The sequence below is a fragment of the Brachyhypopomus gauderio genome, chromosome 4 (genome assembly GCF_052324685.1).
Source record: "Brachyhypopomus gauderio isolate BG-103 chromosome 4, BGAUD_0.2, whole genome shotgun sequence".
NCBI classification, from domain to species: Eukaryota; Metazoa; Chordata; class Actinopteri; order Gymnotiformes; family Hypopomidae; genus Brachyhypopomus; species Brachyhypopomus gauderio.
The window spans coordinates 4,178,871-4,198,870 of NC_135214.1; the positions used below are offsets into that span (position 1 = coordinate 4,178,871).

Consider the following 20,000-nt stretch of genomic DNA (forward strand, 5'->3'; position numbering starts at 1 on the left):
GACATACACACACACCAAGACTGTTCAGGGAACACACACACCAAGACTGTGCAGGACACACACCAAGACTGTTCAGGACATACACACACACCCAGACTGTGCAGGACACACACCAAGACTGTGCAGGACACACACACACCCAGACTGTGCAGGACACACACCAAGACTGTTTAGGGAACACACACACCAAGACTGTGCAGGACACACACCAAGACTGTTCAGGGAACACACACACCCAGACTGTGCAGGACACACACCAAGACTGTGCAGGACATACACACACACCCAGACTGTGCAAGATACATACACCGAGACTGTGCAGGACATACACACACACCCAGACTGTTCAGGACATACACACACACACTGCAGTACATAGAAAGACACAAACTGTGCTGGACATACACACACACCCAGACGGTGCAGGACATCGACACACAATCAGACTGTGCAGTACATAGACACACACAAACTGTGCAGGACACACACACACACACACACACACACACACACACACTCCCATTCACATCTTTCTTTTGTCCGAGCACCAATATTGCAGCATCTCTTGACTGCTGGATGACACACTGGATGGGACTGCAGGCCATCTGTCTGGTTAAAGGTCCGTGTGTGTGTGTGTGTGTGTGTGTGTGTGTGTGTGTGTGTGTGTGTGTGTGTGTGTGTGTGTGTGTGAGGATAGGATACTGGGTGATAAGGGCAGAGGGTAAATGTAACAGGTGGAGCAGACTCCACTGAGAGGAGAGGGGGAGACTCTGATGGGGTCTGGCGGGCTCATTTTAGTTACAAAAACTAATTTATAATCTCCATTCTAACATTTTACTTTTATTTGACTGTTTTTCCTCTTGCATCACCACAGCTCTTATATACCATATTTGTGTACAGTATTTGAGCATATGTTTGTTCTATTAAGTGTCATTTGATGTATGAGGACAGGAAGTATCCGTGAGTGTCTGAATTACACTAGTAGAGCTGAGCTCCAGGACCAGATGCCCTCAGATTGAGGAGCAGTAGATCTTCAGTGTGCTGGTGTTTATAGTACTGTATTCAAACTCCTGACTCACAGAGGGTGACACAGAGGGCAGCTGATCATCACACACTGGTCCCCTCCAAAAAACAAAACCACAACCTGCTTCTGCTACTGTGTGTATGTGTGTGTGTGTGTGTGTGTGTGTGTGTGAGTGTGTGTGTGTCTGTGTGTGTGTGCGCATATAGGACAGAAGGCATAAACCTGCCAACCTCTCGTTAGACATTACAAGGGGTTGGGCTGTTGGGGGTGTTGGGCTGTTGGGGGTGTTGGGGGGGTAGTGGTGGAATGTTCTTTTTGGTCTATGCCACCAACTAGAGGATGAGAGCATCCATTTTTGCTCTCTTCTCTCTCTTCACTTTTCCCTTTTCTAATCTTCATCTGTTCCTTTGCTTTTCATGTATGAACATAGCAAGTAAAATCGGACGGTACGATTCCTGAAAACTGACCCGTTAGTTATTACTCTCTATCCTGACCACTGAGAAGTTTCCAGAACATAAAAAATAAATGTGAAGTGCTCCCAGTCTCACTGACGTACACCCCACACCATGTTGTTGAAAGTATGTGAGGCACATGCAGGCAAACTCCACACACACACACATACACACACGCTCGCCCACACACCGAACAACCCCGGCGTTCCTCTCCCTCCCCTCCTCTCTCCAGGATCAGGGGAGCAGGTTGTGGAAACATTTGTAACATTTGGTGAGAGCAAATCCCACAGCTTTCTCTTGAAAAGAAGCAGCCACCTTCAAAAAGGGGCTCTCCTCCAACACAGCCCCTCTCCCCCAGTGTGGCCCGGGACCAGCGGCCGGCACACCCCTTGCCACGGCCCGCAAATCCCCCCTTTATCCGCTGGAAGCCAGATGGGGTGGCAGGAATAATAGGCAGAACCCAGTGAGGCCCATTCAATTTGTCCGGGCGTGTAAAGGAGCTTGTAAGCCGCTCCATTTGAGCAGAGTGTAATAGTAGCCAAGGGAGAGGCGGCTACGTTAAGACTTAATTACCTACTAATGGCTGTTGTAAGTACAAAAGCTCTGCACAGATCCTAACATGCTCTCCCATCAGAGAGAGAGAGAGAGAGAGAGAGAGAGAGAGAGAGAGAGAGAGAGAGAGAGAGAGAGAGAGAGAGAGAGAGAGAGAGAGAGAGAGAGAGTTATATAAGAGTTTATGCTGAAACACTTTTGAAGCACGAATATGAAACATGAGCTCTGTGATTTTGGCTTTCTTCATTTCACATTCTACAGTAATCAGAGTTCATGAAGCAAAGACATGAAAGGGAAAAGGAGAGAAACACAAAGGGTGCCGCCTGCACTTCAGCTGGTTTAAGAAGGGCTGTTGTGTTGTGCAGGCAGAGAGAGAAAGTTCTCTCACTCCACGCTCCCTTTTCTGTCCCTTTCTTCTTTATTTTGGAGGGAGATTAAAGTGGATTAAGAGCGGCTCACATATGCTCCTCCTCACTGCTGGTATTCAGCACATCACAGACCCAACTGCCACCCAGACGGAGAGAGAAAAGAAAGGTGCACAAGTGAGACGGAGTGAGAGGAAGAACGAATCAGAGAGATGGGGAGAGAGAGAGGAGAGAGAGGGACTGAGAGTGGGAAGGAGAGAGAGAGAGAGAGAGAGAGAGAGAGAGAGAGAGAGAGAGAGAGACGTATCATAGTCGAAGGCCTCAGACATTTGGACACAGGATAAAATAGAGAGTTGATATAGAGTGTGAAGTAGTTCATTTAGAAGATCAAAAATGACTAAACAGAGAAATTGTGAGAGAGCTCTTAAAGTAGGCAGGAAGTGTGCCTGAGAACTCTGGGCGCTAACTGCAAAGGAGACTGAACAGTTCAGTGCTACTTCACTGCTTTCTGTGTGATAACACTAAGCATATACAAACACACACAGACACACAAACACAGAAAGGTAAGTTTGTGAGCAAGAAAACTACGCTAGTGCTTCATAATTCAAATTTAATTTGAATATTTACTCTCAAAAACAAAATGGGCAAGTCATTATTTCATGAACATAATGGGAACAGGAGAGAGGCTGACTGAGCCAACTGTCAGAATTAGCCCACTCCTCACTGGCAGCCCTACGAGCCACCAGCAACCACACACATCCAACTACAGGTGGCAAAAGCTCCCACTCCCCCGCCTCTCTTAATGGACGAACTCTGGTGACACAAATGACATGTGATTAGCAGAGAAGCAGGTGTGTACGTGCTAATGCCTTCTATATTTACAGCCTCCATTTTTCTGCACCTGAACTGTGAAGTTTGGATGACACAAGCTGGCGTGGTTCCACCATTCTGAAGTTACATTTATTGGATAATTAGATCAAACCCCTGGAGCTTACATATATAAATAATTTTCATAGAGTGTGACAATGTTGAAGAACGACGATTTCAAAAGTTACATTTTACGGCCTATGTCCTTCATTAGCTCAGGGGTGATATCCTCAAAGTTTCTCCCGTCCTCTTTAATTGCTCCCAGGGCAGTTGTCAGTCAGCGCTCGCGAGCGTGTGGAGCTCCACCGAGTGTGACGCACAACGCATTCTTCACGCGTGACATTTCAGATAATCATATGCGCGAGCGCTGAACTGCAGTCTGACAATAGCCTCTTTTTGTTTCTCCAACTCCCTGCGATCCTAATCCAGACAGTCGCGGCATATATTACCATTTGGGCACACTTAACAAGTAAGATTACTGGAATTCATAATGAACGAATGCGAACTCCGGTGATTAGAACGCAACTTCTCACCGGTTTAAACCGTCTCATTAGCATAATCTTATTTAGCGCGGGTAAACAAGCAAACAGACGGGACTGTTCGTGAGGGGAAACAACCAAACAAGAAAAAAATATAACGACCTTGATTTGGTAAGGACTCGTTCCTGAAAACTGCGAGCGTCAGCTGTCTAGCTACCTGTGGAGCGCGGCTGAATGCACGTGCGAGAAACACCTGGTGCAGAGGACGCTAATCCTCAAACAACAATTTATCATGCGGTTTATTCCCGCTTTTTTATTATAGCCTGCCTTGTTCTTTTCCTTGTTCTTTTTCTATCTTTGCATTATTACTTTGCTTCACCTCTATGGAAAACAACTCACGTGGAGTTGCTCTCGGCTGCACAGCAGCGCGCCCCCCGTGGGCCCACTCCGCAGCACGAGCGCGCGAATCAATCGAATCGATAAAAGGAAAAGAAAGAGCGGCTGTTTAACGGCTAATACAAGGCGACGGCCTGCACGCGCCTTTTTATTAGGAATCAAATTACATCCCTCGGCTTCTCGGTGCTCTGATAACAACTGGATGCTAAAATGTTATCAAATTAGGTCGTCTATACGACCAAAACTACTTCAACTAGGTAGAGAATATAACAACAATCATATTTTTCTTTAAATATTATTTTGTTGTTATAATAACAACAATAATAGCAATAATAAGAATAGAATAAGAATAGGAATATTCTTCACTATATTCTTCACTATATACATAATTTCACTATATACAATATCACTATAAACAAAGTCATGCTTTTTAGAATACTGACAAAACTCTCTGTCTCTCTGTCTCTCTCTGTCTCTGTCTCTCTGTCTGTCTGTCTGTCTGTCTGTCTGTCTGTCTGTCTCTCTCTCTCTCTCTCTCTCTCTCTCTCTCTCTCTCTCTCGGGGACACAGTGCAAAACTGCTGGGTTCTTGTATTGTCCTAAATGAATTTCAACAGATCATAACCGTTAAAAACAATTTTGCACGCTTCATTTATTAATGTTTTAAATGCATTTTAACGTCTGAAATCAGGCGCGCGCGCCATCAGCTGTCGTGCGCCCGTAGGGGTCGTCGGGTTACAACAATAAGGGCTGACTGAATGCAAACTCGCAGTCATCGCAGTCACGCTGCTTGCGTGGCAAGGATTAGGTAATATTTGGGCATTGCACAATTAATTAGCTTCATGAAGCTATAATTCACAAATTTGTACTTTTTTGACGACAAACTGCCCGTTATACGTCATGAACCATCCCCTCTTAAAGTTAGCCTAGTTGGCAATATCCTGAGCGGACATAAACAAGAACGCATGATACGGTTAGTAAATGTAGACTATTCATTTGTTTGATTGATTGATTGATTTGGCATTTATACAGATTGAAATTTAGTTAATTTAATCTCTCTTAATTTTGTACTGTGTTTAATTATTGTTTTTGCTTTTACTAACGATCAAAACCAATGACTTATGTTGCAACTCCAATTTAATAACCTGGAGTTTCTGTTTGCTGTTTTCTTGATTTTGTTTAGTTGTTTTCGGTGTTGTTTTCCAGGGATCAATTTGTGTTTGTCCTCTTTTATATACCATGAAGGGGGGGGGGCTTATGTATCGCTCGACTAACTTTAATGACTGATTCCACAGTCTGTCGATCTGATGGCTCGTAATCTAAACCAACCAGTGCGCTACAAGGTTGCCATATGCGGAGTGTGTCTAATTTAGTTAATGAAGCCTCGTTTCTTTGTAATGACATCAGATTTGAAGACTCCCACCCCCGCGAGCCTCCTCCCTTCTCCACCGTTCGCAGGGAGCCTATTGGTTCTTGACGAGCTGTCGGAAAAGCCGTGACATTGTCCTGTTGACTTGCCCCAGGTGGCGGGGTCCACTATAAAACCATCGCGTCACTCCCGGACGTGCCAAACACGCCGCCACGACTGACCTGGAATAACAAGTGAATTCTACGAGCTTCACTTGCAGTCAGAACGCCCGATTTCGGTAGGTGAAAAGTTGGTAAATCGAGTATTAATACAAACGGGTATAATCGTATATAGGAAATTAGTCTTAAATCTATTTGATTTCTATTGCAATAAACTTCAGGGAAACTTTAGACTGTTTCTGAGTTTGCAGTTAGTTTGCGAATTAATTTGCAATGCGCTGTATAAAAGCTTATGTGATTTCATGTCTTTACCTTCGTTTTACAGGCATTGGCCAGATCTAGTGATTCTAGAGTTGAACCGAGAAACATGGACTCCGACACAAGCCGAGTTTCCAGTCGACCCTCTTCTCCAGAAGGAGACGACCTTTTCCTTTCTGCGGTGAAGAAATCGGTGGGCTTCTCCGGAGCTGTATCGTCCACACAGAGCGACTCTCCTCCCGAATTAGTCGCCGATCTGCGGGCGAGCGAAGAGAACGCGCTCGCGCTCAAGATGTTCTCCAAGAAGGACCGAAAACTTTTGTCAGAGAGCGAACTTCAAAGCATTCGCCTCAAGATCAACAGTCGCGAGAGGAAGCGCATGCACGATCTGAACATCGCCATGGATGGCCTTAGAGAGGTCATGCCGTACGCGCACGGGCCCTCTGTGCGCAAGCTCTCCAAAATAGCCACGTTGCTCCTCGCGCGCAATTACATCCTCATGTTAAGCAATTCACTGGAGGAAATGAAACGACTTGTCAGTGAGATCTACGGCGGAGGGAGCGGCGGTCACCACGCCAGCTTCCACCCGTCCGCTTGTGGCACTCTTACGCACGCGACAGCTCCGTTGACCGGCCACCCCGCGGTCTCCCACGCCTCCCACCCGGTTCACCACCCGCTGCTCCCACCGGCCGTCTCCACCGCCGCCTCGCTGTCTGCGCCAGGTCTTTCAGCCGTGGCGTCTGTAAGACCACATCACGGACTTCTAAAAGCACCTTCAGCCGGTGCGGGGCCTCTCGGTTCCGGTTTCCAACACTGGGGCACGGGGATGCCGTGTCCGTGCAGCATGTGCCAGGTCCCGCCGCCGCACGTGCCGGGAATGAGTTCTGTCAGCATGCCACGGCTGGCAAGCGACTCAAAATGACTCGAACTTCTCACGATGGGAAAACGTTCAACTTAGAGAAGATCAATAAAAAGGGCACTGATGGTTTGATACCGACTTAAAGCCTTCATTGTAGTCATCTGCTTTGTCTTCGAAAAAAAATGTCTATGGGAGGACTGGGAATACTGATTAAGAGACAAGCGGATCGGTGACACTAACATAGATTTTCTAATAAGTTAGCTAAAGTAGATATTCCACCCGTACCTTTCTGTATTAGGTTATCATGTTTATGAACATGGCGTATAGACGTCTAGTAACTGTTCAGCGACACCTGCAGCTTTTTTTATCTGTAAATCTACAGAATTGGAGAACGGAGCGATTCCATTTCTTTCTAATTGAAAGAGCAACCTTCAAAAATAACCCAAAACAATTGGTAAGATTGTAACTATGTGAATATGTAGTGTTTGTACAGTATGAGAGATTTTATATTAGGTCTAGAATTAAGACAAAGTTGAGGTGAGCCCGCAGTTTGTTTGCCAAGCGCTGTCAGTAACTGGAATCGTATTGCACCTGTTCGCCTTTCTCTCTCTCTCTCTCTCCCTCTCTCTCTCTCTCTCTCTCTCTCTCTCCCTCTCTCTCTCCCTCTCCTTTTTTTCTTTTTCTTTTGCCATGTCACTGACCGACGCAATGAATGATCATCTTTTATTTTTTATAAAAGTGCGAAACGATATTTATTTACTTATTTTCGACGGTATTTTCACATGAATGAAAACTGTGTTGGAATTGTAAATGTAGTAAAAATAAAAAAGTTTAAAACGAGTCGTACTATTTGTCTCCTTTCATTTTTCGTGCAAGTAACGTCAAATCTACTACGTCCTTTCCCTTTACATCAACTGTCGTTAAACTGTATAGAATGATCCACTAAAGCTGTCATGTGTATTTTAGGTATAGGCTAAAAAAACATGGAAACTCGGGCACATCAACGTCTTGAGCAGGAACTCTACATAAGGCTACAGACAGATAAACATCGGTGCCTGTATAATTACTATAGTAAAACATATATGTATATTTGACGTTTCTCAATTCAAATAATATTTTCTAGACATTATTGCCACCGGTTTCTGTAATCTAAGTAACTCCAATAAAATTGTCATTTGTCAAAAACCTAATTTGTCACATTCAACAAATTAAATTTAAATTCCGTTCCTTGAATTGCATTCCAGCTTGTAGCTAATTGTTGTTATTTACAGATTATTTATATTAATCATAGTAAATAGAAAATAATTAAACAGTCATAAGTTCATTCGTTTAATTATTGTTGTGCAACCTAAAAGACAACTGGAGGATTTGACAACAATAGCAACATTTTAACTAGGTAAAAGAATTCAGCAAAATCACGCAGTTCAAACATAACGTGAGCTTTTAGTGTTTTAAAGTCCTGTAGATGCTTGGCACCCAAATCAAGGTAGCTTTTATTGGTAGTTTTATATGATGATATTAATACTATAATTATATTTAAATACCTATTTGGTACGTGTGCATAATGATAACGCACATTTAGGAAAAGAGGAAGAGGAAAGAGGAGGAGGTGAAGGAGGTGGAGCAGGATCAACAACAACAATACAATTACTACTACAACTACTACTACTAATAGTACTACTAATAGTACTACTACAACTACTACTACTAATAGTACTACTAATAGTACTACAACAACTACTACTACTAATAGTACCACTAATAGTACTACTACAACTACTACTACTAATAGTACTACTAATAGTACTACTACAACTACTACTACTAATAGTACTACTAATAGTACTACAACAACTACTACTACTAATAGTACTACTAATAGTACTACTACAACTACTACTACTAATAGTACTACTAATAGTACTACTACAACTACTACTACTAATAGTACTACTAATAGTACTACAACAACTACTACTACTAATAGTACTACTAATAGTACTACTACAACTACTACTACTAATAGTACTACTAATAGTACTACAACAACTACTACTACTAATAGTACTACTACTACTACTACTACTACTACTACTAATAGTACTACTAATAGTACTACAACAACTACTACTACTACTACTAATAATAATAATAATAATAATAATAATAATAATAATAATAATAATAATAATAATAATAATCTTGGTCAATGATCATAATAACGACTTGTTTGACTCACGACTTGCTGTTATAAGAATCATAAGAAGCTATATCTTATGATGAACTAAATACGTTAGCAAAGAAACTGTAAAAAATGTGATCACGAATTAATTTTTACTAGGCGTATAAAACTTATTTATGAGTTATTAAACTTATTTATGGCCTAAATGAAACTTAATTTCTGTGTTTGTAAGTGTGCTCCGAATAATCGTTTTCTGTCTAAATTAATCTGGAGTTGAATTATTTAGACACGTGTCCACTTGAGCTTTGTGATTTGTGTTTGTTACATATAATAAAGAATTTAAATCCGATTAATGTAACCAGGAAAATATAAAAGTGAAATAGAAACAATAGTGTTGATTTAAAGCTCTAAAGAGGTCATTTAGTTCAATGGCAGAAAACAGGCTTTTTGAATTCTTGGTATGTAAACTAGGCAGAGACGCGCTGGCCAGTGTGCCGTATAAACGGGTAGGCAACAGTAGAATACATAACTAAATGACAGCAGCTGGATGCCAGATTTTTCGGTCTGTTGCAAGGTTTTTCAAGGGCCTTTGGAGTTGGAACGATATGGAGCAAACCTGGTGTTTGAATATTCATATTTATCTTTTTTCTCTCTGTGTTATAGAACTGAATATATTAGCCTACTTTAGAGGAATTCGACCCACGAAAAGTCCTACAAAATCAAGAGGACGCCAAGTTTGAGGAAAGACACCGTGTGCGAGAAGCAGGCTTTTTATTGAGGTGGGCAACGGAGATTATCAAACGATTATTTATACATTTGCAAAATATGATATTAGTAGGCTATGGAGTCTTTGAAATTAGACGGTTATCGGTGTAAGTGACACGACAAACAATTTATGTTTTTATTTTGTCTGTTTGTCTTCACAGTCGGGCTTAGAAAGTAGCTACAGCAGAAATAGGTTATCACCCAGTGGTGAAGTAATAAACCACAGAATCCTAACACAGGCCAATAGACTAAGTTTATATCGGGTTTTTGTCTTTATTCGCAAAACCTCCTGATAGCTCCAAAGCCCCTGGACACCTTCAAAACTTCTTTTACAAACACACTGCTAACCGAAAACCAATAAAAAGTGAGCCAAGTCATTCAAAAGTAACTAAAATTGTGAACTTCGGTAACGTCGACGCGGTGAGGGTTTACGAGTTTGACTCAAAATCGAGTTAAATGAAAGCAAACAGGCTGCTAAATGTCTTGTCTCCCTTTCCCAACATCTGCTTGTTAGCAATCTTCACCGCCTAGCCCATTTGCTCCGCGTAAAATGCAATTACCCCGAAAGGTAATGAGAATTACACGCTATCACGTTTCCAAATTAATCAGCGCGCACCTCCCCCGCCGAGCCGCTGAACGCAGCCCCACCTTAATAAGGGTCTCGCGCTCGCTCGCGACTCCTAGCCTGCTATTCCAAACCCACTAATAGGCCGCACTGCTAATTAACCGGCTAAACGCACGGACAAACGGTGGGTAAGGCGCCTTGCGTCAAAAGTACGCAATTAACAGTAATGAAACAGCATTTTTCGGATTAAATGAGTGAGAACAAACTGAGAATATTTGATTATGTAAATGGGAGGGTGATTTTTTGAGGAATTTGTGCCCTGACGGGCTTGACCCGCGTTAATTATTATGTGAGTGAAGGTGATTATGTGTGAACAGTACAGTAATTGCTATGGTTATGACAGCATAGCATGGCAGAGCAGTTAGGTCTGCATTAAGGGATTTAATTCTCATACCACAAAGGACTTATTCGGAGTTGTGGAGGTTTACTGGTTTCCTCGAATTTCACAGAGCTTCCTCCTTTAACGTGTCTCATTATTTTTTTAAACAGTGCTAAAGACCAGAGAAGACCAAAATAGACATGTAAGATTATGTCTAATCACATGGTTTGTTCTTAAAACAGCTGCCTATTTTTCATAAAACTGTTAAGTAGCTCTTCATGTCATAGTAAACATTGAACATAGTAAACAACACAAGCAAATTGAGGACTTCAGACTTAAACACTGGAGAAAGTCAATCACTACCAAAGGGAAGAATACAACTTTTCATAAACTCACAGACTGGGTTTATGGCTTGAATATTCATGATATGATACTCTGTCCTTCATTCCTTCAATTTTTTTTGCTCTCTCTCTCTCTCTCTCTCTCTCTCTCTCTCTCTCTCTCTCTCTCTCTCTCTCTCTCTCTCTCTCTCTCTCTTTCTGTTACACTTACATCTTACCCCCATTTTTAAATCCCCCAGTTCAGTCCAGATGCAGGCCCTTTCAGACACTGCCTTGTGTTGCCACAAAGGATTACAGCGAGAGGATTGGAGCTGTGCATCAAAGGTGGCATAAAAACACCAGAATGAAAGAAAGAGAAAAAGCTAAAGACAAACAAATAAAGAGCAGTGTGTCTGTAGCATTGTAAGACAACAGAAAGTGTTTGAAACCATGAAAAAGAGAGAGAGAGAGGATTAACCATTCAGTGTGCAGTTGTGCAGCTTCTAACTGCGAGTTACAATCCTGAGATGTGCTTGATTTATTCATCATCCTCACTGTTGGTGCTGTTCAGTCAAGCTATGGTCATGCCAAGAAACCATCACAGTCCGAGAGGGTGTGAGAGTCCTGGTGGGGGTCGTTACAGTAGCCATATGAGAGCTCCTGTCCCTTGGGAAGACCGATCCTCTCTCCCCTTCATCTGTTCTTCCTTAAGTAGCACATGGCACTGACTGAAGCGTCTGAACACTACTAAAATGTGTGAATGTTTGTGTGCTGTGAGTAAATGAATAACATTAAATTATATAACATCACATGACGTGTGAATGTTTTGTATGTACAAAGGGGGGGGGGTGTATGTGTGTGGGGTGTGTTTATGTTTGTGGAGTGTGTATCTGTATATATATATATATATATATATATATATATATATATATATATATATATATATATATATATATATATATAGTGTGTGTGTGTGTGTGTGTGTGTGTGTGTGGGAAGGCGGGGTATAGAGATAGTTTGTGCATCCGAAAGTCTGTGATCCAAAGCTGATGAACTCCCATATAGGTTGGATTAATGTGTTTATTGTAAGACACAAAGACAGATGGAGAAGAGAAAGAGAGAGAGAGAGAGGGAGAAAGAAAGGAGTGTATAACAGATAGAGGGAGAGCTGGCCATTGAAAGTGTTTGAGCAGTTAAAGAAAGAGGGGATAATCCTGTAAGAGTGAATTCTTGGATATTCATGACCGCCCGTGTGTGGACACTGTGTGAAAAGAGAACACAGCGTGGACACGACATAACATCAAAGAGCACCATGGGAGCTGACCAATGTGTGTGTGTGTGTGTGTGTGTGTGTGTGTGTATGTGTGTTACTGGACCTTTATTTTGGGGTTGTCTCTCTGAAACCAGTCAGAGTGGAAATGATCTGATGGATGATCATCCCTCCCCCAGAAAAGCTACATTCTCTCTCTCTCTCTCTCTCTCTCATCTCTCTCTCTCTCTCTCTCTCTCTCTGTGTGTGTGTATAGGAAAGAGACAGAATGAGTTTTGTTTACTTTGTAACCTGATCTTTTTCAAGCATATGTCTCTGTCTAATCCTGTGGGATGCTCACTCCAACCTGTACAACCTTAAATTGCATTAACATTAACTTTAACACTTTAAAACTCCCTTTCTGGTCTTTCCTCACTGCCGTCACTGTTTCACTTCCTTCTTGTTCACACACGTGCAGAAACAGATATTCTGAGAGAGGCTCACTGTTGATCTGTGTGAGTTCAGTGGAAGTCTGTGTGAATTTAGTCTTGTGATTATTGAATGCCAGAGGAGAGATTTATTAATCACTATATCATTCTGTATAATCCATCTTCACTCATTTTCATCTCCGCTCAGTTAGTGTCTGAGAACCTAAAACTCACCTGTCTAACCAACGTGCTTCTAACAAAGCTCTGACCAGCTCTTTCTACTAACAGACCCTCCCGTTGAGAAAATGCAAAGGATAATTTTACTGATATGCCTAATAAAAGTTCTTGCTAAATACTCAGGAGCAAAAGTCAATGCCATATGGCATCAAGCCCCTCCCACTTCCTCTTTCACCGTGATCTTGACTGTGGACGCCGCATGTTTCTGATGCTCTTTTCAGGCTGGTCCATCTTATTCAGCGCCGGGTTCCTTTGGCGTAGTTTGCAGTGTGGGCGTCTGCTTCACTCCCATCAGCCTCTTGTTGCTTGTTCCACTAGTGCTACACCAGGCCTCCTCATCCATCATATCCCAGAAGCCTTCACTCTCCTATTACACCCCCTAACCTTCCTCTTGCCCCTTTAACAAACTGAGAGACTGCAAAACACACACACACACACATACACACACACACACAAAAGGGACTTTATTAGAGACAGGCCTTGTGTAGTGGCTTTGCAGTCGTCTTGTGACAGGCTGAGGATTCATCACTGTCAGAGAGACGATGAACAGTTGTTGTACTGCAGGAAATCTCTTTCTGTATGGACTCTTCACAAAACTTCGAAAATAAGTCCCCGTTACACAGAAACATGTGGGATAATTTTCCCAAAATACGTCTACGAGACGAGAACTAATGATCGGGGGGGGGGATGAAGCCGGGGAGTTTGTACCTGTATGTCTGAAAACAAAGCAACAGAGGCTGGGCGTCACCTACGACCATCGTCCACTTCTGATGATGCGGCCCCGTCGGTGCTGTGTGAGCGGGCCTGAGTGAGAGCTCTCATTAGCGAAACATGACACATACAGCAGCTGTCACAGAGTAGTTAGCGACAGTTATAATCAGTGTGTCCGCAGGCCTGCCAGTGTGTGTGTGTGTGTGTGTGTGTGTGTGTGTGTGCACATTCAGAGAATCGGTTTCAACTCCAAACAGCCACGACCAATGGCGAGTGTGTGGCAGCAGGGTTTTGACGCGGGGTCTGTCGTGCGGACGCTGCTTTGGCCGTGCGGACAAAAGACCTGCGAAGCGATGCTCCGTCTAAACGGCCTCAATCACCGCACAGGCCGACCTTTCCCAGAGCATGCTGGGAGCCATAATGCCCAGCCTTCAGTGCATTGGTTCCGCCCTATTAACAGCTTGTAATCTTCTCATAGCTGTGGCCCTGCGCCCACAGCCTCATGGCTAACTGGAAGGGCTGACACCCTAACTCCCCAGATAACACCCCCACCCTCTCACACACATCCACCCACCCACACACACACGCTTGCACACACTCTTTCCCCCCCGATCTGCACCCCTCGATTGAAAGCTCCTTTTTTCGGTGGCCATGCCTGACTTTGAGGCCTCGTGCTGCAAGCCCCCTGCACCTGTCTCCCCTCAGGGTTGCGAGCGGGAGAATATAGTTGTTGACATCTGTTAATTTCTCATTAGAAGGCGGCTTTATGCAGGTTTTCTGGTGCGCGAGACAGCTCGGTGCGGCACGCCGTCCGGCCGCAAGCTGGACAGAGCCCGGCCAGCCGGCGGTGGAGTGCACGCGGGCGGCGTTCAGCAGACGCCGGGTAGCGACAGCGGCCGGTCGGACGAATACGGAACCAGCTGGTCCCTGTTCCTCCGCCTTCCCACCAAAGTGTGTTCTCTGCTTTGACCTTTCAGGTGGTGCGACGAGAGATCGTAGCGCGGGCTGTCAAACTTGCACCAATAACAGAACTTGTTTGTTTGTTTGTTTGAACTGGGTAATTAAACTAAGGAGGCCATATGTACAGGATTGTTAGCCGGGCTCCAAGGCCAGTATTTTAAAAGTACGTAGTATAACTAAAAGTGAGCAGATGAATTCAGCCTGTCTCCACTCTAATGGCCCCGCTGAGACGTGCTGTGAATGGCAGGCCAGTACTGGTACTGAAACACTAGATTTATCAACAGTTACCTTTGAACGATACTCAGAGGTGATTCTAGGCAAGCCAGGCTACATTTCTGGTTGTGCTAGTAACTAGTAATCCAGAGTAGATGCTACATTGAGAGTAATATTTACATTAATACCTCCAGTTTACATGTGCCATGCCTATGCTTTTACTGACTTTGTGAAATTGGTCTTCATGAGGTGCTCTTCAGTTATGTGGCAAATGTGGCAAACTATAAAAGACATAATAGAAAGATTAGACTATGAAAGTCTGGACATTGTGAAAGCAGTTTTGAATATCAATTGTGTGTGTGTGTGTATGTGTGTGTGTGTTTGTGTGTTACTAGACCTTTATTTGGGGTTTTGTGTGTGTGTGTGTGTGTGTGTGTGTGTGTGTATGTGTGTGTGTATTACTAGACCTTTATTTGGGGTTTTGTGTGTGTGTGTGTATGTGTTACTAGACCTTTATTTGGGGTTGTGTGTGTGTGTGTGTGTGTGTTACTAGACCTTTATTTGGGGTTGTCTGTCTGAAACCAGTCAGAGTGTGTGTGTGAGATGTGTGGGGGGTAGGGGGCTACATTTGTATACACACTTGTCTGATAGAGACAGAAGGGAAGATGCCCAGGCCAGCCAAGCCGTGTGCACCCAGGCGTGTGGTAAGGTTTAATGGGTTCCACAGGAAACAGGCACGGTGTGAATGAGCTGATTGAAGCTCCAGGTGCAGATCCAGAGATTCAGCTCAGGGCCGGCCAGCTTGGCCCAGCCGGAGTGCACCCAAGACCCCACAAAGACAGCCCTCATCCCCCTGCCTGGCTCCAGCGGGCCCTGCCCCCACTCCAGCCTTATCATAAAGGCCCACGGAGGCAGCGGGTGCTGGGGGTAGGGGTACGGATGTGATCCCCCCCCAAAACCACACCGCCCCATTCAGCCCCTGCAAGCTGGAAGGAAGGATGGGGAGACTGGGGGGGTTGGGGGGGGGGGCAGTGTGGGGGCGGGTGGACACCAGGTTCTTTCTTTGCCTCTTTTTCATCTCGTCTCTGTGTCTCTGTCACAGTGCAGGTGTCCCTTTCTGGCCTCTGCCTCTCTCCTTCTTTCTGTTTCTATTTCTTTTCATGATGCCCCACACACCACACACATGCGCACACACACACACACAAGACCACTGAACACACACCACCGCTGACAAACATCCCAGCCCTAATCCATCACAGGCTCGTAGAAACAGACACACGTGCAGACAAACACACATACATACACACATAATACTGGCAGGTTGTGTTCTGTTGCCCTGCAGGTGTCTGGCATGGTGATTGCTCTTTTAATGCACTTTCTCTTTCCTGTCTCTGCTTGTGTATAAGAGCGTGTGTGTGTGTGGTGTGTGTGTGTGTGTGTGTGTGTGTGTGTGTGTGTGTGTGTGTGTGTGGATGCCTTGATACTAATCACGAGTCAGGGAACACCAGTTGCTGTAATTTCCCCACACTTCACATCCTTTCACAAAACAAACCCTGAGCTTCACATCTTTTGCATGGCATCTGTTTGTCTCTTTCTCTGTAACTTCCTCCCAGGGGCAGGTTCCTAGACAGAATGTCAAAAAAGAACGGGACCACTTTGTATGTGCTTGCATGTAGGAGGGAGATAGAGAGAGAGAGAGAGAGAGAGAGAGAGAGAGAGACTTAATTGCAACATCAGATCACCCGTGGTCTCTTCCTCATTTGCTCTCTATGGTCCGTGAGCGTGGTCTGCTCAGAGAAAGAGAGACTGTGTGATGGTGTAGATCTGTGTGAAGGAAATACTAGAAGACAAACCTATCAGCGCTGGATACAGAAGACCAACTTTTACATTGTACTTGATTCTTTAAGAATTTGTAACGGTTCAAGGTGGAAACTGCGTTGGCCATCAGAAGGGACTGAACATCTCTCTGTGGTCCAGCTGTGGATGGCACGTCTGTGAGCAGATCCGTGGTGTTGTAGACGTGGGGATTTGAGTGGGTACCGGTGCAGCATGAAGCCTGGCTCTACTCTTGGGTGCAGGGAGCAGGGAGAAGGAGCCTTGCAGCAGTTCATGCCCAGAACAGTGAGGCTTACTGGGGCTACGGGATTAGGAGGACCGGGCCTCCAGTGCCGGAGGCCTTCAGGGGCCATACAGACACGCAAAACTCCCCCGGGAGCTCAGCCTGGAGGAGCAGCAGGAGTTGAGACGCAAAATTAACAGCCGGGAACGCAAGAGGATGCAAGACCTTAACTTAGCCATGGACGCGCTGCGGGGAGGTGATGGTGCCCTTCTCCTCCTCGCCCTCCTCATCCTCAGGTGGAGGAGGCGGGATGCAGCACCCTTATCTGCCCCCTGGAGCTTCACCGAAACGGCCGACGCCTCTCCAAGATCTCCACGCTGGTGCTGGCCCGCAACTACATCCTACTGCTCGGCTCCTCCCTCCAGGAAATGAGGCGGTTGCTAGGCGAGGTCAGCATCGGAGTGGGCGTTGGAGGGACTGGGCCACGCCTGCTTCTGACTGGAGGCTGGCCCTTTCTTGCAGGGCCAGGGCAACTTCTGCTCACCCCCTCCCGAGCAGCAGCTTGGTCCGGCCAAGTGCTCTCCACTCCCGCTGACTGGTCCCCCAAGCCCTGGAGGAGACCACAACGTGGGGGCTCGGAGGGGTCTGCAGGGACTTCCGCTTTGCCCGTGCGGGGCATGTAGAGTGCCCAGAGTACTGCATGTCCAACCTACATCACGCTTCCAAAAATGAGTCCAGAACATTAAAGTGGACATTAAGGATTTCAGCTCATAAAAAACCGGGTTTTGATTTCTTCCTTTTGTGTTTTTGTTTCCTTACTTGTTATATGATTCTAGGTCCTATGACACAATTTTATATTGAATCATTATTATATGTTATATGTATATGTAATACCAAAACAGCAAAGTATACGGAATGATATTTCAATAACCTTTGTCTAATTTGGTGAAATAAACTCAAGGTGCTATTTGAAAAAATTAGCAAAATATAATTTTTACTACTGTCATCAATATCAGCAGAATAAAAGCAATTTATGATGAAATAATGGATATGTCTGTGTGTGTGTGTGTGTGAGTGTGTGTGTGTGTGTGTGTGTGTGTGTGTATCTGTGTGTGTGTGTGTGTGTGTGTGTATGTGTGTGTGTGTGTGTGTATCTGTGTGTGTGGGTGTGTGTGTGTGTGTGTGTGTGTGTGTGTGTGTGTGTGTGTCTGTGTGTGTATGTGTATGTGTGTGTGTGTGTGCATGGTGAGTGTGAGTGTGAGGAGTTTGAGAAAAGTGAATATACACCTTCGTGCAGGCTTTTGCCACTTCCACTTTCTTCGCTTTTCTTTGTCATCTTGAGCCCATTTTAGTGTGCCTGTGTGTGTGTGTGTGTGTGTGTGTGTGTGTGTGTGTGTGTGTGTGTGTGTGTGTGTGTGTGTGTGTGTGTGCGCATGTGTGTGTGCGCGTGTGTGTGTGTGTGCGTGTGTGTGTGTGTGTGTGTGTGTGTGCACTTGCTCCCAAACTCCTCTAAGTGAATGTGCCACCCAGCAGATTGAAATAATTACACGGAGCCTCTCCATGCGGTGAGGAGGTGCAGCGCTCTGCTCTCTGCCACCAGTACTGTGTATTTACTCCACCTCAAACTCCCATTCAGGCCCCGCCAAATAAACCCCTGACATCAAAACCCGTCCCCGTAATTACTGCACTCGCCTTCTCTTCCTCTGCTCCACCTCTCCCTCCCTCCCTCCCTTCTTCTCTCCCTCCCTCCCTTCCTCTCTCCCTCGCTCCCTCACTCGTAGAGGTAAAGGACCGTTTAGTTGGTCCGGTGCGCCGCATATTCATTACGTCGCCCTCACAATGCGTTCAAAACGCCCAGAAAATGTGTTGCCATCAAAAGGAGCTCAGTTTGCCACACCCAGAAACAACGCCAGACAGAACCCCCCCCCCCCCCCCCCCCCCCCCCCCATGTCTCCAGAACTCCAACATGCCGCATCCCTGGCGCTAAAGCACCCCCCCCCCCCCCCCCCTCCTTTTCAAAGGACACAGAAAAGAAGGCAGTGGTGGAAAGAGACCCGAGCCAGATCTCTGCGGCCGGCCGCGAGGACCGTGCGAATGATAATGCCCATCATAATCATAATAATAACGATAAAATAGTAGGGACAATCGGCTCGGCGGTAGAGAGGGGGATTAGCCCGGCCGGCCGAGTGAAAGAGGGCAGACAGCTGAAAGGAGGGAGTCTGTTACCCATTGGGTTAGACAAAGGGAGAGGTAGATGCCATTAAGCAAGATTAAGTCTAATAGACCTTGATTTTCTTACAGGGAAAGAAAAGGGCCCAGGGGTATTGAGGAGTGTGGAAGATCAAAGGCGTGGCGTCTTGAGATCCCACTTCTGCAAGAACACACACACACACATGCACATGCACATGCACACTGAAATGCTGTTCTTTATATTTAACATATAGCTGTCTTATGACTCCAACTCAAGTGGATTGCACACTTATTTTTACTCTCTTATTCACTTCAGCAGAGAATCTCTCTCCATCTCTCCCTGTCTCTCTCTCTGTGTCTCTCTGCCTCTCTCTCTCTCTCTCTCCAGCTCTCTCCTCTCTCCCTGTCTTCTCTCTCTCTCTCTCTCTCTCTCTCTCTCTCTCCCTCTCTCTCTCTCTCTCCTCTCTCTCTCTCTCTCTCTCTCTCTCTCTCTCTCTCTCTCTCTCTCTCTAGTGCCACAGTGCAGTATTGTCTGGAGGGTGTAAAGGTCTGCACCCCTCTTTGTGCTCATGCTTTAAGTCATCAGTGGTGTGCAGTCCAGCCAAAACAAAGACAGAGCAGGAGAGAGCAGGAGAGGGTTGGGCCATTGTGATGCGCAACAAGCCCCCGTCACACCGCAACGCTTATATATGACCCGCTCGCTGCGTAAATGCATGCGTGTGTGTGCTACGCAAACCTCAAAAATGATCCAAACTGCATTTAAACTATTCTGAACTCTGTGTGTAAGTGTTGTGTGTGTGTGTGTGTGTGTGTGTGTGTGTGTGTGTGTGTGTGTGTGTGTGTGTGTGTGTGTGTGCACCGCGCACGCTCGTGTGTAAGCATGCGAGAGCGGCCTGAAGAGAGATGGAGGGCCATCCATCCTTGGCCGTGGGTGAAAGGGTGATGGTGAGAGGATCTCCACTCC

The 20,000-nt window shown here is 45.2% G+C and overlaps 2 protein-coding genes and 1 long non-coding RNA gene across 4 annotated transcripts in view; 2 read left to right on the top strand and 1 right to left on the bottom strand.

The window, feature by feature from the left end:
• LOC143511913 (uncharacterized) overlaps positions 1 to 6,544 on the bottom strand; it is a 25,221-nt gene extending 18,677 nt beyond the window's left edge. The window contains exon 1 of the long non-coding RNA XR_013130301.1: positions 5,974 to 6,544. This is a non-coding gene — a long non-coding RNA (uncharacterized LOC143511913). The remainder of the gene's footprint in view (positions 1 to 5,973) is intronic.
• Positions 3,892 to 7,618, top strand: olig2 (oligodendrocyte lineage transcription factor 2). 2 transcript variants are annotated; one of them, XM_077001649.1, is made up of 3 exons: positions 3,892 to 3,910; positions 5,658 to 5,780; positions 5,987 to 7,618. In XM_077001649.1, exon 3 carries the CDS (start codon positions 6,029 to 6,031, stop codon positions 6,839 to 6,841), a length of 813 nt encoding a protein of 270 aa, XP_076857764.1. In that variant the 5' UTR covers positions 3,892 to 3,910; positions 5,658 to 5,780; positions 5,987 to 6,028; the 3' UTR covers positions 6,842 to 7,618. The 2 variants fall into 2 exon arrangements, with proteins under 2 accessions (XP_076857764.1, XP_076857763.1); XM_077001648.1 differs by lacking the exon at positions 3,892 to 3,910 and adding an exon at positions 4,992 to 5,107 and having other exon boundaries at positions 5,542 to 5,780.
• An 8,668-nt stretch (positions 7,619 to 16,286) lies between these two features.
• olig1 (oligodendrocyte transcription factor 1) lies at positions 16,287 to 17,805 on the top strand. Its single transcript, XM_077001167.1, is given in 5 exon segments — positions 16,287 to 16,947; positions 16,949 to 17,098; positions 17,100 to 17,192; positions 17,194 to 17,391; positions 17,393 to 17,805. Coding segments are annotated over 5 exon segments (738 nt in total). The 5' UTR covers positions 16,287 to 16,836; the 3' UTR covers positions 17,579 to 17,805.
• The last annotated feature ends 2,195 nt before the right edge of the window (positions 17,806 to 20,000 follow it).

Bases quoted from the DNA above. Each gene is read 5' to 3' on its own strand.
- olig2 (XM_077001649.1), top strand. From the start codon at position 6,029: ATGGACTCCGACACAAGCCGAGTTTCCAGTCGACCCTCTTCTCCAGAA.